The sequence below is a fragment of the Lottia gigantea genome, assembly GCF_000327385.1.
Source record: "Lottia gigantea unplaced genomic scaffold LOTGIsca_150, whole genome shotgun sequence".
NCBI lineage: Eukaryota > Metazoa > Mollusca > Gastropoda > Lottiidae > Lottia > Lottia gigantea.
This window is the reverse complement of record NW_008707798.1, coordinates 220,036-244,080: the sequence shown is the minus strand read 5'-3', so window position 1 is coordinate 244,080 and position 24,045 is coordinate 220,036. Positions and strand designations below refer to the sequence as shown.

At 32.2% G+C, this 24,045-nt stretch overlaps 2 protein-coding genes across 2 annotated transcripts; one reads left to right on the top strand and one right to left on the bottom strand.

Annotated features, from left to right (window-relative positions):
* Window positions 1–335: 335 nt before the first annotated feature.
* On the bottom strand, window positions 336–3,275 carry LOTGIDRAFT_140700 (hypothetical protein; the record flags this gene model as incomplete). The annotated part of the gene is made up of 7 exons (XM_009050629.1): window positions 336–493; window positions 900–1,069; window positions 1,735–1,919; window positions 2,240–2,341; window positions 2,632–2,712; window positions 2,886–2,960; window positions 3,162–3,275. 7 exons carry the CDS (start codon window positions 3,273–3,275, stop codon window positions 336–338), a joined length of 885 nt encoding a protein of 294 aa, XP_009048877.1.
* Window positions 3,276–7,289: 4,014 nt separating this feature from the next.
* Window positions 7,290–23,041, top strand: LOTGIDRAFT_200770 (hypothetical protein). Its single transcript, XM_009050628.1, has 20 exons — window positions 7,290–7,347; window positions 7,706–7,865; window positions 8,019–8,163; window positions 10,044–10,186; window positions 11,893–11,971; window positions 12,225–12,338; window positions 12,719–12,895; window positions 13,108–13,313; window positions 13,570–13,618; window positions 13,953–14,022; window positions 14,287–14,405; window positions 15,437–15,572; window positions 15,888–16,045; window positions 16,442–16,544; window positions 16,820–16,908; window positions 18,120–18,191; window positions 19,102–19,275; window positions 19,461–19,529; window positions 21,382–21,549; window positions 21,853–23,041. The coding sequence occupies exons 2-20, from the start codon at window positions 7,762–7,764 to the stop codon at window positions 21,955–21,957; spliced, it is 2,280 nt and encodes a 759-aa protein (XP_009048876.1). The 5' UTR covers window positions 7,290–7,347; window positions 7,706–7,761; the 3' UTR covers window positions 21,958–23,041.
* Window positions 23,042–24,045: the final 1,004 nt, after the last annotated feature.

Genomic DNA, 24,045 nt, shown 5'->3' with positions numbered 1-24,045 from the left:
ATTTTGGGGCAATAACTCTGCTTCTAAAGGTTGAAAATAGCCCAAATTCGAACTTGATCTTCGTTTTATGAATATGTATACACATACCAAATTTCATTTGATTTCATATGCGTTTACAAGCAAATGTTGACGGACGGACAGGGGTGCCGACAATATACATCCACATAGAGAGATGTGGGCGTATAAAAAACTATTAATCTCTAATCAGTAAGATGTTACAAATTAACAACCACCATTACTGTACAAAACAAAGTTTTCAACAGACTAAAGAATGTCCTGTGAAATTTCTGTCATATGATATATTGATAACACTGATATACATTATACACTTTATTTTAAGTGGCAAGTTGTGTTTTTAAAGTTTGTATAATAGAATCATATTTATCAGCAGTAAATACCATCACAGATCTCATAGCCTCCATACTATCATCATCATCATCCCAACTTCCACCAACAATATTATCTCTTTCTTTAGCTACACTAAAACTTACTGCTATATCACTCAACTAAAATATACAAACAATTTCACATTACTTCACTGTCTTCTTTTTGTTTGATAAATTAAATTGTATTATGTATCATTTTATGTGAATTGGAATATCAGCTTCAAAATAGTAACATTAGACTTTCAATTACACATGTCCTATATTTTGGCTGAAAACTTATCTTATGTGAAACAAATAGCAATGCAATACAGACTAGCTAAGGTTTCTGTCAAATCAAAATACATAAAATGCAGTTAAAGTGGTAGTTAGCAAGGCAAGGATAATACAGGATGCATTTTGTGCTGATTGACGTAAAAATTGATGGTTTAATTTATTTTAGTGATCACTGTCACAGTGTGCCCTATGTTGACAATTCTGTAAAAAGTTATTAAGTATTTTTGCTCTTGAAGAGACAAACAATACTAACCTCATTTAATATTTCATCTTCAGGATTACTGTAAAACATCTGATTATTTAATAGACTATCTCCTCCCTCTACTCTAGCTCGATAACATTTACTTATTAATACATAATAACCAAAATTATAATTCATATTTTTCTTGTTAGCTTTAGTCATATCCTTCCTAAACATAAAAAAAACAATAGAAAATTAAAATACACAAGTGACACATAATATTATTTTGAAATTTGACAATTAACTTTTGTAATAAAAAAAACATTCACAGAACAGCTACAATAATTTCTTTTTTCTCTTTCATTATAACCTGTCCTCAAAACCAATATTTTTTACTTTTTTTACTTTGTTCTTTACTTATTAATTGACAAACAAATGGAGAGAAGATATTTCATGTAAGTTATATGTGCCTTATATTTCAAATATAACATGAGATGACCTTTCCATAATTATAGACCTTATTCACGCCTTGTTTTTGAGACACTGAAAGCAGGGTTTAGAACACAAATTACATCATCCATTGATAAGATGGAGACCTCATTGAATGAATAGCCAATTTGTAGCTCAACAGCAATAAAATGGGATTAAAACTGCCCTTTCTAGGAAATGTGTGAAGGTAAATTTCATCTGAAAGTATCATTAAATAGCTTAATCAGTTTTGAATTTAATGATGTAAAATATGATTAGTTTCAAGTTAGACGTCAAGGTGGCGATTTTATGCAGTGACGCAACGGAAAAGGTAAGCGTTATGAGCCTTGTTCTAGATTCAATATGGCTGACGTGTGAATAAGGTCTACAGCATAATACTATATGAAAATTACACACAACACAAACCGTAAAGATTCATAAGATGGTGCTGCTATTTCAATAGGTATATTGAGAAATCTTTCACTTATTAATAAACCAACATGACATTCCTTGTTATTTAGTACTTCAAAGATTTTTCTTCCATCCTCACCAGCTGATTCACATTTCTCTGATAACCAGGATATAATCTCTCTTACACATGCTAAATCATTCTGAAATTAGTGATTTCATTAGATTGCACTGTAAATAATTGTCGAAAACATGTATACCGGCTTTCTTTCTTTGACGCTTGGGGAGTTAAAATCCTAATCATTTGCTGGGTCATGTCTAACAAATTGTGTTTGTGGGTTCTAATCTTATCTCTGAGGTAATATTTATAGTTCTGTTTTCAATGTCGGTAATGATCTGCAAATACAGCTCCAGTCAATGCCTTCTCTCTACACAATTATATAATAAAACATGCAACTGAACTGTTTAATGCATGGCTAAGTGCCTTTGATGCAATTATACAAAAACAGATTAACAAACGTACTTGTCTTTCTGTGAGATTTATAGCTGACATAATACCAAATACTGGATCACCATCATCAAAACCATTTTCACTATCATCATCTTCATCATCATCATTTAGTTGCTATAAAAACAGTTACATTAACACTGAGAGAAAGACAAACATGTCAGTAATTAAAATAACCAATTTGGGTTTGCTGAATGATTTAAATTGAATTATATGCCATGCTAAAAGTCATCAATCTGAATTCCTGCTTCCTAAATAAAATACTGATAAAGCCATAACCCTATTATCCAAATTTCTCTTAGAACTGGAAACCTAATAATTGTAGGTGCAGCTGTCTAGGCAAAAGTTCTTGCAAAGTGCAAAAAAGTACGGTTAAATGGTATTTAATAAAACATCATTTCCTTTACCTTTATTGCATTACCAATGTAGTTCTGTGATATAATGGTATTTGTCAGTTCTGATAAATTAACATTAGCTTTTAAAAACAGCTGAAATAAAGACATATTTTAATATTCTGAAACTTTGTTTTAATATAAAAAAATCTTCCATTACACTTTTTGTATTCTATTGTATTGGATAAGAGACAGATGTTTCCGTCTAATATACACAGAGCACAGAGCTTTATGTAAAGTGTCATTAAACAACTAAACTAAAGATTTACCTGCTGGAGGAGTGTCTTTATTCCATGAAAGTCTGAATCTTGTGGCATTCTTGCTTCAAACTCAACTTCCATTTGCTGAAGTGAAAGGAAAAGAGATCAGAGAAAGGTAACTACATCTAATAGATGTAACATAGTTGACCCTTGGTCTGGTATTTTAATTCTTGTAAAATTAATGCCAGTGTGTTGTCTCCCTTTTGTTTACTTTTTGTGGTTTTCAGGTAGGCAAATCTCAATACTATGTTATCAAGAAGTTTCGTATTTTTTGATGATTCTTACTTGGTCCATCAATTCATCTCCAGAACCCGCTTCATCAAAATCATCTTCAACATTGTTCATTTCCTCTTTATTTTCTATATCATCTTCAGCACGTTTCTTCCTGGAGGACGCCATTTTGAAATATGGCGGTATTTCCAATTGACACTTCGTCATTACTTCAGTGGCCGGCCAATTTTTGTGGCCGATGGATACACTAATTTTTTGGATTGATTGTCTCCAAAAGAAAATCTGATCAAACGAATTGTAGTATATAGCGTACTTTAATTAGATCATAAATTGAGTACATTTTCAATCAAATCGATGTTTCGGATAATATCTTTTATTTGTCACTATTTTTTCGTTTTGTTTAATACTATTTCAAGAATTTGAGCTTGAGAGCGGGATCAAAATATGAGACAGTAAAAACTTCTATACAAATATGAATAAAAATTACAATAAATTAGCCTAACTAAACGCAAAAATTATGGATTCATTTTCATTTCCTCAACAGGTATAACTGGTTTTGATCTATTCTCAAGAACTGTAATGTCTGGAATTGAATGAATTGATTATTTTTGAGGAACAAGATAGAATTAGAATGCAGCCGTAATTTGAAATAATTTTTCTATGCTTACGGCAGACTACTCACTTTTTTGTTTTAAACAACAAAGAACTGTTTAGACCCAAACAAACACGCTAAAGGCAACTAAAGAATTCATTAAAAAGTTCATGGCTGCCATAAAACAATAGTCTCTTCCTATTTTTATCAATCAACAAATATGAATTGGGTCATTAATTAGACAGGTCCAACTGTCTGATCACATTTTAAAGCCACATAAAAAAAACAATTGGTGACTGTCCTGTCTGTGCCCGAAAACGGTCCCGACCCAGATTTTCTTTTTTCGAAAACCGTTAACAATCTGCTCAATAGCGTAGGTATAGCAAAAATTAAACTTTTCGCGGACATTTAAAGTGGAATAACGGTCATATAATAGGAAATACCAGCAGTAGGTCCATCTAGCGACTTTAGAAGGAACTACAACACCCATCCGCGGATGGCGCTGCCATCACAAGGGTCACTATCCTCAGTGTGACAACTGCTCTGGGAAAAAGGCTGTGAGGTGAAAAAGACAAAACCATGAGCTGTTATTAGTTGAATAGGCCCAACACATATATATCATCTGTATGTTAAGGGGCCTAAAACATGAAAGGCTTCAGTATAAAAGTAGAACTCTTCTCAAACACAAATATTTGCTTGACACTTCTAGAACTGTCTGTTTTGAAATTTTGATTCAGGGAAGAACAGGACGATGACCAATTTGTTGTTTATTTTGATTATTATTTGTGTATGATTTGTGATATAAACCCCAAACTAATACTGAAGGTCTTAATTGTCTGTCGGTTGATGAAAATGCCTACCAATAGACCTAATAAAAAAATGATAATGGGGAAGTATGATTTTACAGATGAGGAGTTCCAGACTGAAATGTGGGTCATTTTGATGGAATATATCTGGGGGGGGAAGTGGTATTATGTCAGAGGGAGTGTTGCTAAACCTTATCTTGTGTATGTATCATGAAGACATTCTCATAAAAAGAAGTTGACATTTTGTTGTTGTTGATATGGATGGAATGACAGAAAAAATTCACATCTGAACTCACAGTCTCATCATTGGTTTGAAAATAGCAAAGGATGTCTTCAGGTCCTTAGATTTTAAATTTCTTTTTTGAATTACTGGTATATGTGAAAATTACCCTCTGCAAAATCATATTTCCAAATTACAAATTTCCGATTAGATTCTTTTAAAAGCAAAAAAGACAACCTTCAACTTTCATGATCATTTTGGAGTTTCATTTTCAATTCATTTAGTAATGATTGGCACACAATATTTATTGTAATAATAGAACACAATTTTATGGGATACTCTTCCTGATTTTTTTTTTTGGAGATAATGTTTCAACAATTTACATTGTCATCATCAGAGGTGAAAAAAAAAAATTAAGAGTGGTATTAGTATATCATATGATTGTGTTGCGTTATCCATAAAGGATTCATATTTATTGTGATTGGTGATATTTGCTTTTTAGAAAATGAATTCATGGTGAAAGTGACACACTCTTAAATGTTGATGTATACATATCATTCTTTCAGCTTGTTTGATTTTGATAATAGAGTTAGGAATCATTTGTATGTTTATGGTTAGCTTCAAATATAAACCTGTAATTTCATTTCAGAAACTGGATAGTCTCTTTCCAGAGAAATCAAAAGCTGCTTATCAGCAACAAGAACAGCATTCACTGCCAAAACCAAACTTTCATAAGTGTATCCTTTTTTCTTCAAGAAACATTAATTTGAATATCTATGTACAAAAATTGGTATCATATTTGGAACTACTGATCAGTATGAAATCAGTAACTCTTGATGAAAAAGCACAAATGGGTTAAGATTTTTTAGTTTGTATCAATTATATTTATTAAATTAGATTACACCATAAAAGCCTTAACTTTTGATTAGCATTACAGTTATTAGATGAAGCTGTGGCTTCCCCTATCCATCCACCAAGATTTCAACAAACACCTAAATCTGGTATTTTGAGGAATAGTACATGTAGGTATTTTTATCTCTTTTATTGTGGTATTCTGCATGTGCCCTATTTTATTTTGTTTTAATCTTTTGACAAAATGTTATAAAATGCAATTCTATACTATATTTTTTCAGATACAACAAAATATGCCTCTCCTATCCCAGGACCAAAATTTGATATATCAGCTATTGGAGCTGCTTCACCAAGTAGACCAGGAGTGACAGGTTATCAGACTATTAATGATAGTATGCTTACCAATTTCGCCTTTTCTCGAGATCAGTCAAATTATATGGCTGCTCAGGTATGAACCATCATCTTGTACATGTATTTGTGTGTTATAATTTGAAATGAAATGAGCAATAGAAAATTCAAAGATTGCTTTTAATAATGCCTCAATATTGAAATTAAAAAACAGAACAAAAATGAATTTTCTTTGAATTTTGCCGTGAGCTTGATATGATTATTGTGTACAATAGGGCTGGGTAAAATAAATCAAAATAATTGAGTATCATCACCAGGAAATTATAATTTCGATTATCAAATTTCATAATCGATTTAATATCAAAGTAACATTTTTTCCAGTCTACCTGTCTTTTTAAGGTCACTTTTCCACAATTTTTTCCTATCAGCATATAACTTACCCAAAATAAACTGTAATAATCGATCTCAGCATTGATATTAGTATTATCATAATTTTATGATACAAAAAAGTATCTAAGGATTATTTTGATTATTAATCGATTATTGATCGATACCTTGCCGTCAATAATCGATCTCAATTTGGTAATCAATACCTAACCCTAGTGTCCATAGCATATGTTGTTTCTATTCTACCATTGTTTTCGCAATCCATATTCTCGTCATTAATTTTGATTGGTAGAGAGCTTACTTCTCAACCAATTAGATTCCTAATTTTTGAATTACCAGACACAAAATTTTAGTAACAAATTTGCTTTCTGATAATTGAGTCTCAAAGTTCATGGTTGAGTTTTTTGTCATATAGTGTCAATTTTCAAACAGCTATTATATAGTTTTCAAAAGACGAATGAAAAGAATATCTTCTATAATCTTTACGACAAGAAAATTCGTATTTATTTGAAATGGCATGTGAATCAATGATTTGGCAAGGCGAGTACGACTACATGAATGAATTATGTCCCCTTCCATTTCGCCATTACGGGAAAAATCCCACCTGAAAAAATTGAAAATTGCTTAAGATGGATGAAATGTTAGAATGCTCTGAAATTTTATGTGAATATTAAGCATATGTGTTAGTAATTTTCTGTCAAGTTTCACATAGATGGAAAGGGGTTTGATGGGATGCAACATTTCCAGATAATTGCAATCGCCATCTTTTGCTACGAGCTTCCTGATTGTATAAATTAAATAGTGACATATGGTTTGCCAAGGGAGGTTATTGGTCTCTAATGACGAGAATATGGGATTGCGAGAGCAACGGTAGAATATAAACAATATATCCTACCGGTGATTAAGGAACATCAGTGTACAATGGATAGATTTGAAATAACATATAAAATGATTTTTTTTTTATTTGTTAGTTTGGTGATGATTTGACCACCACTAATGTTTCATTATTGATTGAAGATGACCCTGGACTTGCAGGTTTGTCAACTTATGTCTTTAATTGGCAACTTAACTTAGTTGATTTATCTGTCTCTGTCAGATTTGTATTTTAGTGGAATAGAAGAAGTAGAATGCTCTGCACATGGAAATTGAATGGTTAATCTACAGGGTTTTTTTCTTAGAAATGGTGGAATAAACAAAATCTTGATCTATTTTGTTTCAAATAGAATAGGAAATAGAAATTAATTTTCAACAATTGATCAGATCAAGAGTGAGAAGTCACCATGGAAATTCAAATTGTAAATGAAAAAAAAAACAGCTTTAGTCTTGAGAATTTGATGTCAAAGATATATGATCAACTTTAGTCATTTACTCTGTTGTCTGTTCTACTTTCCAGCATCAAGTGGTGTTTATCGAGAATTTCACCAATCAGTAAAACGTAGTCCATCCAACATGCAGGTGTTTAACTTGATGTCTGATTGTGAAAATATTTGTTCAGAACATGTCATATTATTAAGGAAATTAGTCAACAGATCAACCAAAAATGCTCAACACAAGTAGGTCTTATGCTGTATTTTTTTAGCTTTTGTAGCTTCAAATTTATAACTTTTGATGTCATTTTCATTAGTTTTTGCAAATCAGTCAGCTTTCAGGAAATTAAGAATGAAATGTATTGAAGTGAGGTGTAATTAGAAAAGTATTTTATGTAGATTTCAGAAAACATATGACACATTAGAATTATTAGAAAATGAGAAATATACGTGGCAGTTATTACGGTCTCTATCTAAAGATAGATTATTAGATACAGAAGATAATAATGATGAAGAAGAAATGATATTAGATACACCAGCAAAGGTATATTTTGTAGCCATTTTCCAGTCTCTTTTGTACTGTATTTAAGTCCTGATACCATTGTGATTTGTGTCATCTTATGAAGAAACTCAATGTTGCTTTAAAAGTTCTGAAATAATTCATAAAAAAATCAGTATTGGCTTGGCAATTTTCTTTCAGAAGCAGTAGATTATACTAAGTATGTTGATGCAACTAGTAGCTAGTAATGATTGTACATCACATGAATTGTAGGATTCAAGTTTTGTTTCAATATCATTAGTTTAACTTATGACAATGGTAACATCAACATTTTATGCCATAATAAGATACTTAACATAAAAAAAGCTGACTAAACAGTGGTCAAGAAGATATTTAACTGTGCCTGGCAAAATAGTTGTTCTAATAACTCTCTTATTACCCATAATAACACATTTTTTCATAAGTTTACATACACCAAGAGAAAACAAAATTAAAGAAGTTGAATCATTGCTGGAATGATAAAGTGGATAGAATCTCAAGGAAAGTTATCGTACAAACTCATCAAATTGGAGGCCTGCAAATGACTAATGTGAGGCTTTTTATAAAAAGTTCAAATTAACATGGATGAGAAAGTTAATAGGATCAGAAAGTTGTTGGAAAACATTACTTTTTGACATATTGCCTGACAATAATAAACATTATTTCAAATATGATGATAAGTTTGGTAAGAACATAAATAACCATTTTTAGAAGGATGTCTTTTCTGCAAGATTTTATAGAAATATTAATAAAGGAAAGTCTTACCACTGAAAAACTAATGTTACCTATTTGATTTAATAGTATGATTAAAATATACAATCAAACCATATATTATAAAGAATGGGAACTAAAGATTTATATGTGACCTACTTTATGGAAATATAATGAATGGATTCAACACGATAACCAGATACATTTCCCCATGTATACACAAAACGTTTGGTTGTAGCTTACAAAAGAAATCAAAATCTGGAACCATTGAACAATGCCCATTCATCCTAGGAACAAATATTTCTTCATGTAAATGTATCATATTACATTAATAGATTAATCGATTTGTAAGTTAGATTTCAGGGAATATTTATTTCAGGACTGGTGCCATGGCTATATACAGTACATTATATAACATACAGTGTATGTTTTGTGTGTGTGTCTTTTCAACTAAAATCATACTAATGACTAACTAATTTTCACATAATTAATGGGCTTATCTATTGCTCTGTGACCTAGACAAATAACTAAATGACATAAAGGGTTGCAAATCCTTCTATAATCACTTTATCCAAAATATTGATGAAAAACCTTGAAATGAGATCAAATGGGAAAATGAATATCAGATTTGATAAACAAATGGATGAGTTATTTCCTAATTTCCTAATTTTCCAATGTACTATAGTAGAATAATTCACCAAATTTTAGGAACAAATGATATTTTATACAAAACGGGTGTCAGTGACAGTCCATTCTGCAGCATGTGTAGAGAGCAAATTGAAACAATCAAACATTTATTATAGGATTGTCCATATGGCATCATATTTTGGGAAAATGTAATTGAATGGACAAATTGTAGGTTTGAAACAGAAATTGAGTTTTTTGTTGCTTTGGAAGAAAACAGGAAATTGGAAACTTAATTCTATGTAAATTCATAAATATATTTAAAAAAAAAAAGAAGAAAAAATTTCATGCCATGTTGTGGTAATTGGTGAAATTATGGTTCCTCTACTCTGCATTAGGGACATTCTTGGTACGCAAAATTTAAAAATTCAAAAAGACACTCAACTTTGATTATCACTTTCAGAAGATTCCAAATAGCTATAAGTTTATCCCAGTTTATTTTGTTTTCTTGACGTATCTATTCATTTCAGATTGATAATAAAAGTGACCAGATGATAGTTGATGATTTATTTGAAAAAACACCATTAATAAGACAATCTCAGTTGGTGATAGATTGGTTAGAAAATTGTTCTTTAGATAATCTAGAGATGTTTTCTGATGATGTTAGATTCTTCTCTGATCAGTCTGTAGCTTGGTAAGTTAACTTGACTACCTTAAGGCATGTTTTAATTATGGTAATATTTATTTAGAATTAGTCGTCATACCCTTTTTATACTCTCACATGATAATGGGGAGCGTATATTGCTGTCACCCATGTCCATCCGTCCACAATTGCTTGTATATACTCTACAAGACACAATTCTTGATGGATTTTGACAAAATTTGGTATGAGTGTTCGTAATCATCTAATGATGAACCCTATGGAAAATCAGAAGAATCAAAAAATATTTAGTATGAGTTATTGCCCTTGTTCTTGAAAACGTGTTCAATTTTTATCTCGGATTTTGACGAAACTTGGCATGAGTGTTTGTTATTACCCAAAGATAAACCCAATTGAAAATCAGAAAAATCGGAAAATATTTAGTATGAGTTATTGCCCCTGTACTTGAGAACACGTTCAATTTTTATCACGTAAACACTCTAGAAGATTTGACAGATTTTGATGCAATTTAATTTGAGTGTTAACACCCAAGGATGAACCCTATAGAAAATCCGAAAAATTGGAAATATTTAGTAGGAGTTATTGCCATAGTTCTTGAAAACTTGCTCAATTTTTAGCTCGTAAACATTCTAGAAGGCTCAATTCTTGACCGATTTTGACGAAACATGGTGAAATTGTTTATAATCAAATCAAAAATAAAAAAAAATCGAAAAATGTTTCATAGGAGTTATTGACCTCATTCTTGAAAACGCAAAGGCATGATTCTTGCCGGATTTTGACAAAACTTGATTTGAATATTCGCCTTTTAGAGTTTTCACGAGCTAAAAATTGAACAAGTTTTCAAGAACTGGGGCAATAACTCATACTCAATATTATTCAGTATCGCCCCAAAGAGTTAAAAAAAAGCGTAAGACTAAAGGTTGAATATTTCATACTGGTCATTGTTATTGTACTGTCAAATATTTTATTCCAAATCAAAGCTGAAAGTTGGCCCTCTCTAGAAAGAACGCATTGCAAACACCTGTTTTGGTTAGGAACAGAGTTGTTGCCTTTCCCCAGAGCATGCAGCTGCTGACAGTATATTTTTGACACTATTTGGTTTAATTTTTTTTATTTTGCTCGATTTTTGGTACGATTTAGACGACCGATTTCTATACTATTTTGTCCATACCCAAATCTATATCGGTAAGATTTCGGACCCAGCTGGGTTCAACACGCAAAGACTCTGTCAGTTTGCGGTTAAAGATAACTGATTAGACCTGTGAGCCACTGAAAATTTGCCACAAGCTGCCGCCGGACTACTTAAAAGCCAGCAGCTGGCTCGCCAGGTGTCATTTCAGTATGAAAAGCCTCCTCTCGTGGATATGACAACAACCATTCCAAATTTTCAGTCACTGAATTCCTTCATCAAGCATGCCACTGGAAAATATGAATGCTTGATATTATTTGTTGAAACCTTTAGAATACGTAGGAGACATTATATTTTTATTCAAAATCAGCTGCCTGTGGGCGTATATTACATTGCCTGGCAAGCTATCTTTTTAAACATGATAGCTGTGATACATTAAATATCGAATGTAGATGGGACATGCTTCAAAGTTATTTTTCAAAATGGTTTACTTACTATTTATTATGCAAAATATTCTGCTGGGTAAAAAAAAAATAAGCCAAATACTAATATTTACACTGAGAAAACAAGTAGACAGAGAGTATATTTAATGTCCTGTGACCTATTGTAGGGAAAATTCACTTCATGAACTGAAACAAAAGAAAGAAGGTAAAATGGTCCGAACCTCTAGAGTGTTTGTTGATGAATTGGTAGGTATCAACTAAGTTATATTGTATCAGATTTAAATATGACTAATGCATCCAATCTATGTAACATGTGACATTTAGAATGATATTGAAGAAGTTCTTAAAAATATTTCTCTCCGGTCATTTTGAAGAAAATATACCTATTGATATGGTGACTTATTTTGAATTAAGGCTGGATTTGAACAGTATTTTTCTTTATCTCTTATTTTACCACTTGGTGAAGTGTTACTATAAGATTCTCATTCTTTATTTTAAGGATCCTGATGCACCTATACGTCAGAACAGTTCATTAGATGATTTAGATAAGGAAGATGAATTGAGATTATTACAACATATGTTTGTATGCATCAGAGCTGGACAGTTAGATCGGGTAGGTTATGTAGAATTCTTCATCATTTATACACATTCTTATAGAACTGCAGAGCTTCTTAGCTAGGTCATCTTCATTTGGTGTATCTTCCCAGAATGCAGAGGACATAAACATTTATGAATCTTGCATGTACTTGAGTCTTAATCAAATAATCTTGTTTTTTAGTCATGGTCATCATAAGAATTCTGATGACATTTAATACATGTATATCATCTTTCCTCAAATCCTTGTTAAGTTAACTGAGCAGTAAATGTTATATTTGATATGGGGAAAATGGTTTGGCTAAAGACGAGTATTATTGGTCTGGTAAATTTAAAACAGCGTTTCTTTTTTCTTCCCTTTGAAAGTGGTAAATAACAAATCCATTACTTTGATTTAAGGCACAAGAAGTTTGTCGTAATTGTGGCCAGTCATGGAGAGCAGCAACATTAGAAGGTTGGCAGCCATTTCATGATTCTAATTATCAGAAGTTGGGTGAAGGTGGTCAAGTTGAATCTATACAGGGTAATCAATATAGAGATGTCTGGAAACTTGTTTGTTGGAAAATGGCACGAGAGGTAAAATTACATTACATAAGATTGTTATATTGTATGAAATGATTTGTGTACACATTCTGTTTGACAAGAAGTAAGATGTATTTATTATCTTCAAATACTCTATAACATGATTATGCTATAAAATTAGAGAGCTTTAAATTCATTATCAACTTGCCCATTTAATTTGTATATGATTAATGGTAGAAATAAAGTTGTGAAAATCTACTTTTTAGGCAAAATTTGATAAATATGAGAAATCTATCTATGGAGTGATGAGTGGTAATTTGTCAGCTATATTACCAGTATGTAAATCATGGCATGATTATTTATGGGCCTATTTTAAAGTGATGGTTGATACACATGTTGAAGGTGAAATAAGAAGAAATACCAAATCTGCCAGAAAATTTGTAGACTTACCACCAGAATATTTTAGTAAATTGTAAGTTTTTGATTTTTTTTTTAAGACAGAATTGAGATCTGGATGTATGATGGCAGAAATTTTATTTATATCTGAGGTCACTGTCTAAATACATGTAATTTGCTATGGGCAACAACAGACATGAAATGTAACAAAATCTGGTTGATTTAAAATAGAGCAATGTTCCCTCAGTGATTTTGGTATTAACATCATAATCTGAACAAAAATATGAAAGTTAAGGTACACTGAATTCAAAAGTTCATGATTTTGATTATAGGTTGTATCCAGATTTGGTGTTTGCTGAAATTGAGGCTAGTTTAAATGAGGTAAATTCTATTTCTCTGGTTAACTTACAGATACTGTATAGTGACAGAAATACATTTGTACGCTTTCAGAGATGATTCACAAGCAGTGCGCTTTACTTTTACCTAGTTGTTATTTAACACAACATTATATGTCTGACTTGCATGGAGTCAAAATATATCTATTCTATCTTGAAACAAAATAGACTGCTCTTATTTATGTACTGACTAGACCCCAGTTGTGTACAAAAATCGAACAGATATGTCTCAAGTATGCTACATGTCAAATGTGTATGTTGAAATGTTGACTGTCATAATATATTGGTCAGATTAACTACATATTTGTTTTTTATTGTAGAAAATTCAACTGGAATGTAATTTATGGTATAATGTGATACAGAAGTATATTATACTAGGAGATATTTCTAGTAAGTATATAAAAATTTTAGTAATCAATGCTCTACAATAGTTTTAAACATGATTCAGTGAAATAGAGTAGCATCTTGTATTGTAAAAGCCTACATTTTAATGTGATATTTGCAAATTTGTTTTTTGAGATATGGCATTTGACTTCGTCCAAATACCTAAATAAATCTGCTTGTGAATGCAATAGATACTACAGTTTTGATTTGATTTTGAGGTATTATTCTTGATGAGGAAGCAGATGAGTAGTAATTATTTTTCCTTGTTAGCATTAATTCAGGTTATGTACAAATGGATTCAATCAGACAATAATGGAATTCCACAACATCTTGTACGTTTTATGGCACATCTAGTTCTTGTATTACGTAGAATAACAGATATAGCAGAGGTTAGTTTTATACTATGACTTTTGGTGAGGTTGACATGAGGATTTATAAACCCAAATGGTGTAATATTTACCGAGACCAACAGTTGAGATGAATATTGCATCCCTGAGGTTGATAAAACCCACGTCAACTGAAACCAAAAGGCATTAAACGTTTTATTAAATGACAATTTCTCAATAAAGCCGCGAATAGACTAGGTACGGTATTGAAAATGATAGAAGCAAATCGTGTCCAGATCCATAGCTCGTATATTCACTTTCTATTTTCGTCTGTATAAATTATCTTGCACTGTCTATTCATGGCTTTATACGTCATTGGCATGAGCCAGTGAAATGTCAAGATGCCGTCATTTGCAATTCTTGTATACTGCTGTCCATGACATCTATAAATACAGACTTTGTTGACTGTTGTCATCAACTGGGGAAATCCGAAGGACACATACAAAACCAGTTTGATTGGCCGAAGATCAAATTTTGTCCAATGAAAACTGTGAATCTAATTTATGCTAACTTATACTATTTTTGGGTAGATGCTTGACCCAATATGAAAGTTATTAACCTCTCGTGCAAAGTTGCGCAGTGAATATTATGTTTTATCAAAGGAAGCGATGTACACTCTCAACCAATAAAAAGAGAGATATTTTTCGATCATTTAATAAAACAAGTTATTACTCTGTTCTATCATAGTATTCAATTAACATTTATTATATGAAGATTGCCTTTATATTATTGGACCAGGTAAATGAATGTCTTGTTTATAACTTTTAAGGTCTGCATTGATATTACAAAACAATTTTGATTAAGTGATAAAGTTATTCAAATAATCTCCTGCCTCAAGGCTAAAATTTTTATTAATTGTCTTGTAGTCGAGGTTGAAATCCATGCCCCCAATTTTCTGCAAGCTTCGTACATGTAGAGGAAATCTACCAAGTGAAATTTCCCTTATTTTTCATGGTGATCGTGTTTCTCTTGCATCTTAATTCTGTGTACAAGTTGTTTTGTTGTTGTTTATTTCATATAATTTTTTTCATTAGGAAGAGAAAGCTATAGTAATTATAGAGACTTATATAGACATTTTAATTAAAAATGGTAATAAAGAATTAGTAGCATTCTATGTGTCCAACTTACCTAAAACATCTCAGATTAATTGGTATGCCAAGTTTTTAGAAGGTAAGGTAATATCTGAAAGTCTGTCATGTATGAAATTAAAAATCAGTGTTTGTTTCTCACATGGTTATATTTGTAACAAATCATTTCTTTAAAAATCTTAAAAACTTTCAATTACAAACTGAAAATAACATACTTCCAAAATATTAAATGGCCATGTCCTTCCGTCCACACTTGCTTGAGAACGAGATAGAGACTACAGCTTTTATTTAGTTCATACCAAATTAATTCATACAATCTACAATCTTGGTATTCTAATAAGTCTGATTCGAAAATACTCAGTAAATAAATGATAAAGTTGTCCATATTTTCATTTAGGTATAGAAGATAAAGAAGAAAGACAGCATGTATTAAATCTAGCTGAAGAAGAAGAATTAGATATAGGTTTAATAACCAAAACTGTAGTAGAAAATATACGTAAACGGGAAGATTCAAGCACTGTATCAGATAGTGCTTGTAATATTGAAATAACAGATGTAAGTCATTATCTCTTATTTGGGAGTCTTATGCTTACGTGATGATGACCTCAATGAATTTACTTATGATAGAGCTTAATTAAAAACATTTTTATACGCCCACATGTATGAAATTTGGTGAGGATCCGATGATTTCCTTAAGAGATATCGCATAAAACTCTGACATCGTGTTTTTTCACTTTTTTGGCTTGTGCTCACCTTACAGGCTGCGATATAGAGTTTGTTTTACAGTTCACATTTAGCTCTTTATCAAGCTGCTGGTGGGCGTATTCGCTTGCGAGACTTGCCGCAAGACTATGTTTTGTTCTTGGCAAGAAATCATGAAGAAGTAGAAACTATCCCTTTGTGAAAGTAAGAGTTTATGGAACATTACATGTTTATTATATGATATTGTAGGAAGACCGTGAGAAAATTGAAGCCATTGATTGGCTGGTGTTTGATCCTAAACACAGATCAGAGGCTGTTAAACAAGCTAATGCTGTAATGAGAGGTTTTATAGGTTTGTGTATTTTTAAATTAGCTCTATTTTCTTAAAGAATTTGAAAATATAGAGTGCTTTGACAATTTTGAGAGTAAACCCTTATGAACAAGAAAATAACTCAAAAGTGAATTTGGTCTGTAATACATTTGACTCATATCAAGTTTATGTTTTAGAATATCAAATTCATGGTGGCACAGAGATTCATGATTGTTATGTTTTAGTACATTTTGATAGGAATGATATTTTGACTGTATTTATATATATATACGTAACTATAGTTATTCTTTTTCTAGCTGTCAAGAAACATGAAGCAGCAAAACAAGTATTTCATAAGTTACCCAATGATTCCATTGACATTATATATAAAATACACCATAGTACAGTAAGTATTACATAAATACCATTTCCTTAAATTAATAAAAAAAAAACTATGATAATTGTGTTCAAGCTCAGGCTATATATAATGGAGTGTAACTTCGACATTAAATGCCACACAACAACCTTTTCTTGCAAAACTTTTGTTGCAGTGATCATACAACCATTTTTATAGGTCCACATGAAATGGGGTCGTATATTGCCATCATTCATGTCTGTCGTCCGTCGTAAACACTCTAAAAGACACAATTCTGGACGGATTTTGACAAAACTTGGTGTGAGTGTTCGTTATCACCCAAGGATGATCCCTATTGAAAATCAGAAGAATCAAAATATATTTAGTATAAGTTATTGCCCTTGTTCTTGAAAATGTGTTCAATTTTTAGGTCGTAAACACTCTAGAAGGCTCAATTCTTGGCGGATTTTGACGAAAATCAGAAAAATTGAAATTATTTAGTAGGTGTTATTGCCCTTGTTCTTGAAAACTTGTTTAATTTTTAGCTCGTAAACATTCTTGACAGATTTTGACGAAACTTGGTGAAATTGTTTATTATCGCCCATGGATGAAACCTATCGAAAATCAAAAAATAAAAAAATGTTTCATAGGAGTTATTGACCTTCCTTGAAAACGCGTTCAAATTTTAGCTCTTTAACACTAAAAGGCATGATTCTTGCCGGATTTTGACAAAACTAGGTTTTATTATTCAGTACTGAGCTGAAGATTGAATATTAGCCTTCTTGAGCTAAAAATTGAGCAGGTTTTCAAGACCAAGGGCAATAACTCATACTAAATATTATTCAGTATTGCCCCAAAGAGTTGAATATTTCAGTGGGCGTATATTATATTGCCTGGCAAGCTATCTTTAAACTCATTTAGGCAATAAAAATGTGATATCCTAACATTGCATCCTGTGAGTTAGACGCTTGCTCGCTGACCTGAAGGTCCGGGGTTCAATCCCGACATAGGTCGAGATAATACCTTTGGTTTTTTCAACCCAGTTTTCCCCTGTCAGTGATGCAGGACAGTTGGAAATTGAAAAAGAGCAGGCTAATGCCGCTGTCCTGGCAAAATTTCCCTTATTGTACCCTGCATGGCGTTGCCCGTCTTCATTAGCTCACATGGTGCAGAAAAGTAGAACGTAAAACTCGATTCATTTCATTTTTCATTTCTAACATTGCATCCAGTTCTTTTCAAATAAATTGTTACATATATTTCAGGCTGGTCACAGAAATCTAAAACCAGCAGATGAAAATGCTATCAGAGAATACATGTGTATAAAGGCATATCTAGTAAGGATAAACATCTGAATCAGTAATGTGGATTTGTTAAATTTGACCAAGCTGGTTACATAGCTTTATGAAGTGAACCCTATACAAACTTCAAGAAACCGACTGAGGAAATGTTTGGCAGTATTGTCAGCATTTTGTAAAATCTATAATTCAAATTTAGATCTTTCTCTTCTGTAGATTTTATTTTTATATGCCCGTTCACATTTCTTGTATGCACCATAAAGGCTACAGTTTTTATCTGATCTTGACGAAACTTGGTACGCATGTATATATTGATGAGATCTAAGTCAAGTTCGAAATTGGTAATAATCGGATGAATCGTTTCGGAGTTATTGCCCTTGATTTAGAAAAAACGTTTCTAATTTGCCATGTGGGCACGATATAGACTAGTTTTTATCTGATCCTGATAATTGTTATGTATATATATTGATGGGATCTCCATCAAGTTCGAAATTGGTAATAATCGGATGAATGGTTTCAGAGTTATTGCCCTTGACTTAGCAAAAACATGTCAAATATGGCTTGTAGGCACGATAGAGACTACAGGTTTTATTTGATCTTGATGAAACTTGGTGTGCATGTATATATTGATGGGTTCTCATTCAACTTCGAAATTGGTATTATCAGATGAATCGTTTCAGAGTTATTGCCCTTGACTTTGGTAATAATCGGATGAACAGTTTCAGAGTTGTTGTCCTTGTGTGTACAGCACTGAGACATTGTTTGAATTTGATGAACTGTTTCAGGTTTTTGCCTCGACTAATAGATTATTTTAAGATTACTTGAAAATTCATTATTAAGCCACCAAGGATTTTGTTATCATTTCTGACAGTAGTGGGTGTATGTTACCTTGCCTGGCAAGCTATCTTTTTCTTCTAAGGTCATAAAACTTTTAAACTTTATTTTTAAGGATGCTGTGGACAGTTTTAATGACTGGTTTTCATTCTTCCATCATGCTAAGCCTCAGAAACCTAATTTAACTGTTGGAGCCAGCTTTACTGATAAAGTAGCTTATGAACATAGAATGAAACAATTTGAATCAGAATTAGATAGATGGAGACATAACCTCACTGCCCAAACAAAGGTAGGGAAATGCAATAGTGCATGAATTTATGAATTAATATGATATTACATGATATTTATACAAACTTTATACACCAGTTGATATGGAAATATACCTTCATTATTCTAATGTAACCAAATGATTATCAAAATTAGTAAAGATAAAAGAGATTTGAGATAGTATATAGCAGTAATTTCTAATTGTAGATTAGTAAAGATAGAATATATAATTTATTATTATTTACTGATGGTGGTTGGATGGTGGATTTAGTACAGGTAAATATATTTTTATACGCCCACATAAAATGGGGGGAGGGGGTTGAAGCGTATATTGGTGTTACCCATGTCATCTTTCTGTACACAATTGCCTGTAAATAACACAATTCTTGATGGATTTTGACGAAACTTGGTGTGAGTGTTTATCACCCAAAGATGAACCCTATTATTGAAAATCGGAAGAACTGAAAAATGTTTAGTATGAGTTATTGCCCTTGTTCTTGAAAATGCATTCAATATTTAGCTCGTAATTACTCTGGAAGGCCGAATTCTTGACAGATTTTGACAAAACTTGGTAATATTGTTCAGTATCGCCCAAAAAGTTCAAAAGAAGTGGACTGAAGGTTGAATATTTCATACTGGTGGTTGTTACTGTACTACCAAATATTTTTATTCAAAATCAAAGCTGCCAGTGGGCGTGCGTATATTACCTTACCTGCCAAACTATCTTTTTAGTAGTTGACAGTTCTGAAACAGAATAGTTTCAAATTTGAAGAACTATATATAATAAAGCATTGTGACAAAGAATATTACATCGAGCCTGTGGGACAATCGGAAATTCCAATAAAATCCTACAGTAATTTCTATAAATAATTGCTTTATATTTTTCTCACATTTTGTGGCACTTGTCAGCTAATATATTAGCTTACTTAAAGAGGCATTCTGCTTTTTGTAAAACATTTTCATTATCAAAAACATTAATACCTGTAAATTAGAACTGGGTAAAATAATTAAAATAATCATTTATTGTTTACTATGATTTTCAAATTTCATATTGATTGAATGCCAAATTACATATTCTCTCATGTACCAGTTGTTGGGTTTTGAAAGGTTTCAGAGTTATTGCCCTTGACTTAGTAAAAACGTGTTAAATTTGGCTTGCATGCATGATAAAGGCTGCAATTTTTATCCAATCTTGATGAAACTTAGTATGCACTTATATGTTGATGAGATCTCGGTCAAGTTCGAAATTGGTAATAATCAGATGAACAGTTTCAGAGTTATTGCCCTTGACTGAGTTAAAACGTGTTAAATTCTGCTTGTATGCACGATAGAGGCTGCAATTTTTATCCGATCTTGATGAAACTTAGTATGCATGTATATATTGATGAGATTTCGGTAAAGTTCAAAATTGGATAATCGGTCTCAGAGTTATTGCCCTTGACATAGTAAAATTGCATTCAAAATTGCTTTGTAAGCCCAATGAACGCTACAATTTTGATACCATCTTGATGAAACTTAGTATGCATGAATATATTGATGAGATATCGGTCAAGTTTGAAGTTGGTAATAATTGGATGAACGATTTCAGGGTTATTGCCATTGACTTAGTAAAATTGGCTTTTAGGCAGGCTATAGACTACAGTTTTTACCTGATATTGATGAAACTTAGTATGCATGTATATATTGATGAGATATCGGTTAAGTTTGAATTTTGTCATAATCAGATGAATGGATTTGGAGTTATTGCCCTTGATTTTGTAAAAACCCTACAAGTTTGGCTTGTAGTCATGATACAGGGTGCAGTTTTTGATCTTGATGAAACTTGGTATGCATGTATATATGGACAAGATCTCAGTCAAGTTGAAATTGGTAACAATCGGGTGAACGGTTTTTGAATTAATTCAAAGCGTCTAATTTGGCTTATAGGCCTGATAGAGACTACATTTTTTATGTGAGATCTCTGTTAACTTGAAATTAGTAAAAATAGGGTGATTGGTTTCACATATTAAACCACTACAGACTTTCTGACAGCTGGTAGTGGGCATATGTTACCTTGCCTGGCAAGCTATCTTTAAGAAACCAATGTTTTGTTATGGTTATATTTGTACCATTTCTATTAATAAAATAGGATAGCAATGAAGATGAAGGAAGAAGCTTACAGTTGAAAAGATTAAGAGAATTACACATTCCTGGTTTATGTTTTAACCTACATCATATGTTACACTCTTCTGGACTGTATGCCGAATGTTTACAACTTGCTGATTATATAGCATCAGAACGATATCTCTTATACAAGGTATATGGACTTATATTTTTTTTAAATGTGTTTTACAATGTTTTTATTTATATTTTCTAAACCATGCTATAAAATATCAAAACATATGAATTAAGAGATCGAAGTGACTCCATTATTATGGCTGTGAAGAAAGCATATCTTCGGAAGATTCAATGGAATCAGATTTCTTTGTTGCAATCAGAATTATATTCTTTTATTTCGTAATATTTATAAACTTTTCAAAAATTAAACCTTTCTGATATGCTGTAGAAAAAGCTTTAACAGAAAAGTGGAGTTTTTACAAGTTCCATTCTTTTTTTACAGGAATTCAATCCAGAAAATTTAAAGACCTTACTTCGTCATTTACAAGATTCTTCCTTACAATTATTAGATGAGAATAAAGATCCATTGGGATATGATCTGGTATAATATGTATTAAAGATAGATGCCACCCGTTCTATTTTGATCATGTTAATTCTATATAATTTTTGAATATATTGCCGTCACCCATGTCCGTCCATCCGTCCACAATTGCTCGTAAACACTCTACAAGACACAATTCTTTATGGATTTTGACAAAACCTGGTATGAGTGTTCGTAATCACCCAAGGATGAACCTTATTGAAAATCAGAAGAATCAAAAAATATTTAGTATGAGTAATGGCCCTTGTTCAATTTTTAGCTTGTAAACACTTTAGAAGGCACAATTCTTGACAGATTTTAACGAAACATGGGGTGAGTGTTCGTAATCACCCAAGGATGAACCCTATCGAAAATCATGAGATTCAAGAAATATTAATTAAGTGTTACTGCCCCTGTTTTTGAGAATGCGTTCAATTTTTAGCTCTTAAACAGTTTTGAAGGCACAATTCTTGACAGATTTTGACAAAATTTAGCATGAGTGTTTCTTTTCACCCAAGGATAAACCCAAATATTTAGTAGGAGTTATTGCCCTTGTTCTTGAAAACTTGTTCAATTTTTAGCTCGTTAACATTTTAGAAGGCTCAATTCTTGACAAATTTTGATGAAACTTGGTTAAATTGCTTATTATAAACCATGGATAAATATCGAAAATCCAAAAAATCGAAAAATGTTTCATAGTAGAAATGGACCTCGTTCTTGAAAACGCTTTCAATTTTTAGCTCTTAAACACTAAAAGGCATGATTAATGCCAGATTTTGACAAAACGTGGTTTTACTATTCAGTAATGCGCTGGGTTGAATATTTACCTTTTAGGGTTTTCACGAGCTAAAAATTGAACAAAAATTGAACACGTTTCAAGAACAAGGGCATTAATTCATACTCAATATTATTCAGTATTGCCCCAAAAAGTTCAAAAGAAGTGTAAGACTGAAGGTTGATTATTTCATACTGGTGATTGTTACTGTACTGCCAAATATTTTTATTTTAAATCAAAGCTGAAAGTTTGGCGTATATTACCTTGCCTGGCAAGCTATCTTTTTAGTATGTAAACACCAATAAATTGATGAATAAAGTAAATTGTATATTTTTATACTTTGATCTGTTGAATTCTTCAACATTACATGATTCATATGAAGTCAGTTAACGGTAAAGTTTGCTTGTTTCAAATAAGTGGGACTAAATTGGTCTCATTCCTGACACTTTTAATATGTTGTTTCCCTTTAACCATGTTGAATCCAGCTTGACTCTCTTTGGGTATTGTTCTCTAGAAAGAACGCTTACTTTTTTGCAAACACCTGTTTTGGTTAGGAACAGAGTTGTTGCCTTTCCCCAGAGCATGCAACTGCTGACACTATTTGGTTTAATTTTTTTGATTTTGCACGATTTTTGGTACGATTTAGACGAATGATTTTTATACTATTTTGTCCATACCCAAAATCTATATCGGTAAGATTTCCTTGGCACAACGGTCTGCTTGATCATTGTCAGGAATGGAGACGTGCGATGGAACCCATACTAGTTCAATCTTCTGGTCGTTGTTGGTTTGTTAGTTGTGGATCATTCTTCTTATTTTGGAAATAACTTCTGACCTGCAATTAGAAGAGGTCAGAAAGATAGATTGGAGGCTGCTTAGCGAGTCGGATAGAATCGCGGCATGCTCCGTGTGATTGACGGACAGCCATGCTACCGCGTCCCTAAAGGTAAGAAGTTCTGCTGTGAACACTGAACAGTGCGGGGGGATCCTTTTACTAATGCTGATGCCTTTTGCTGGGATGCACAAACCGTAACCTGTTGCGGTACTACTCTTGGAACCATCGGTGTAGATCTTCAAATGGTCGGCGTACATGGAATCAATGAGATCAAGAGCGCTAGCTCTTGCTCCCACTGGGTTCTCGTGCTTGCTTGTGAATTTGAGAGATAGTTCCTCCCTCCGAAGAGAGAGGGGTTTCTCTCCCACCTCCTGAAGTAGCGCCTCATTCTTCGTACCTACGGCTGCCCTGGTGGCAATACGTATAGCTTTCATGTGTAGAACGTCGAGTTTCTTCAGTTGAGTATCACTTGCTTTACCATAGGCAATACAACCATAATCAATAA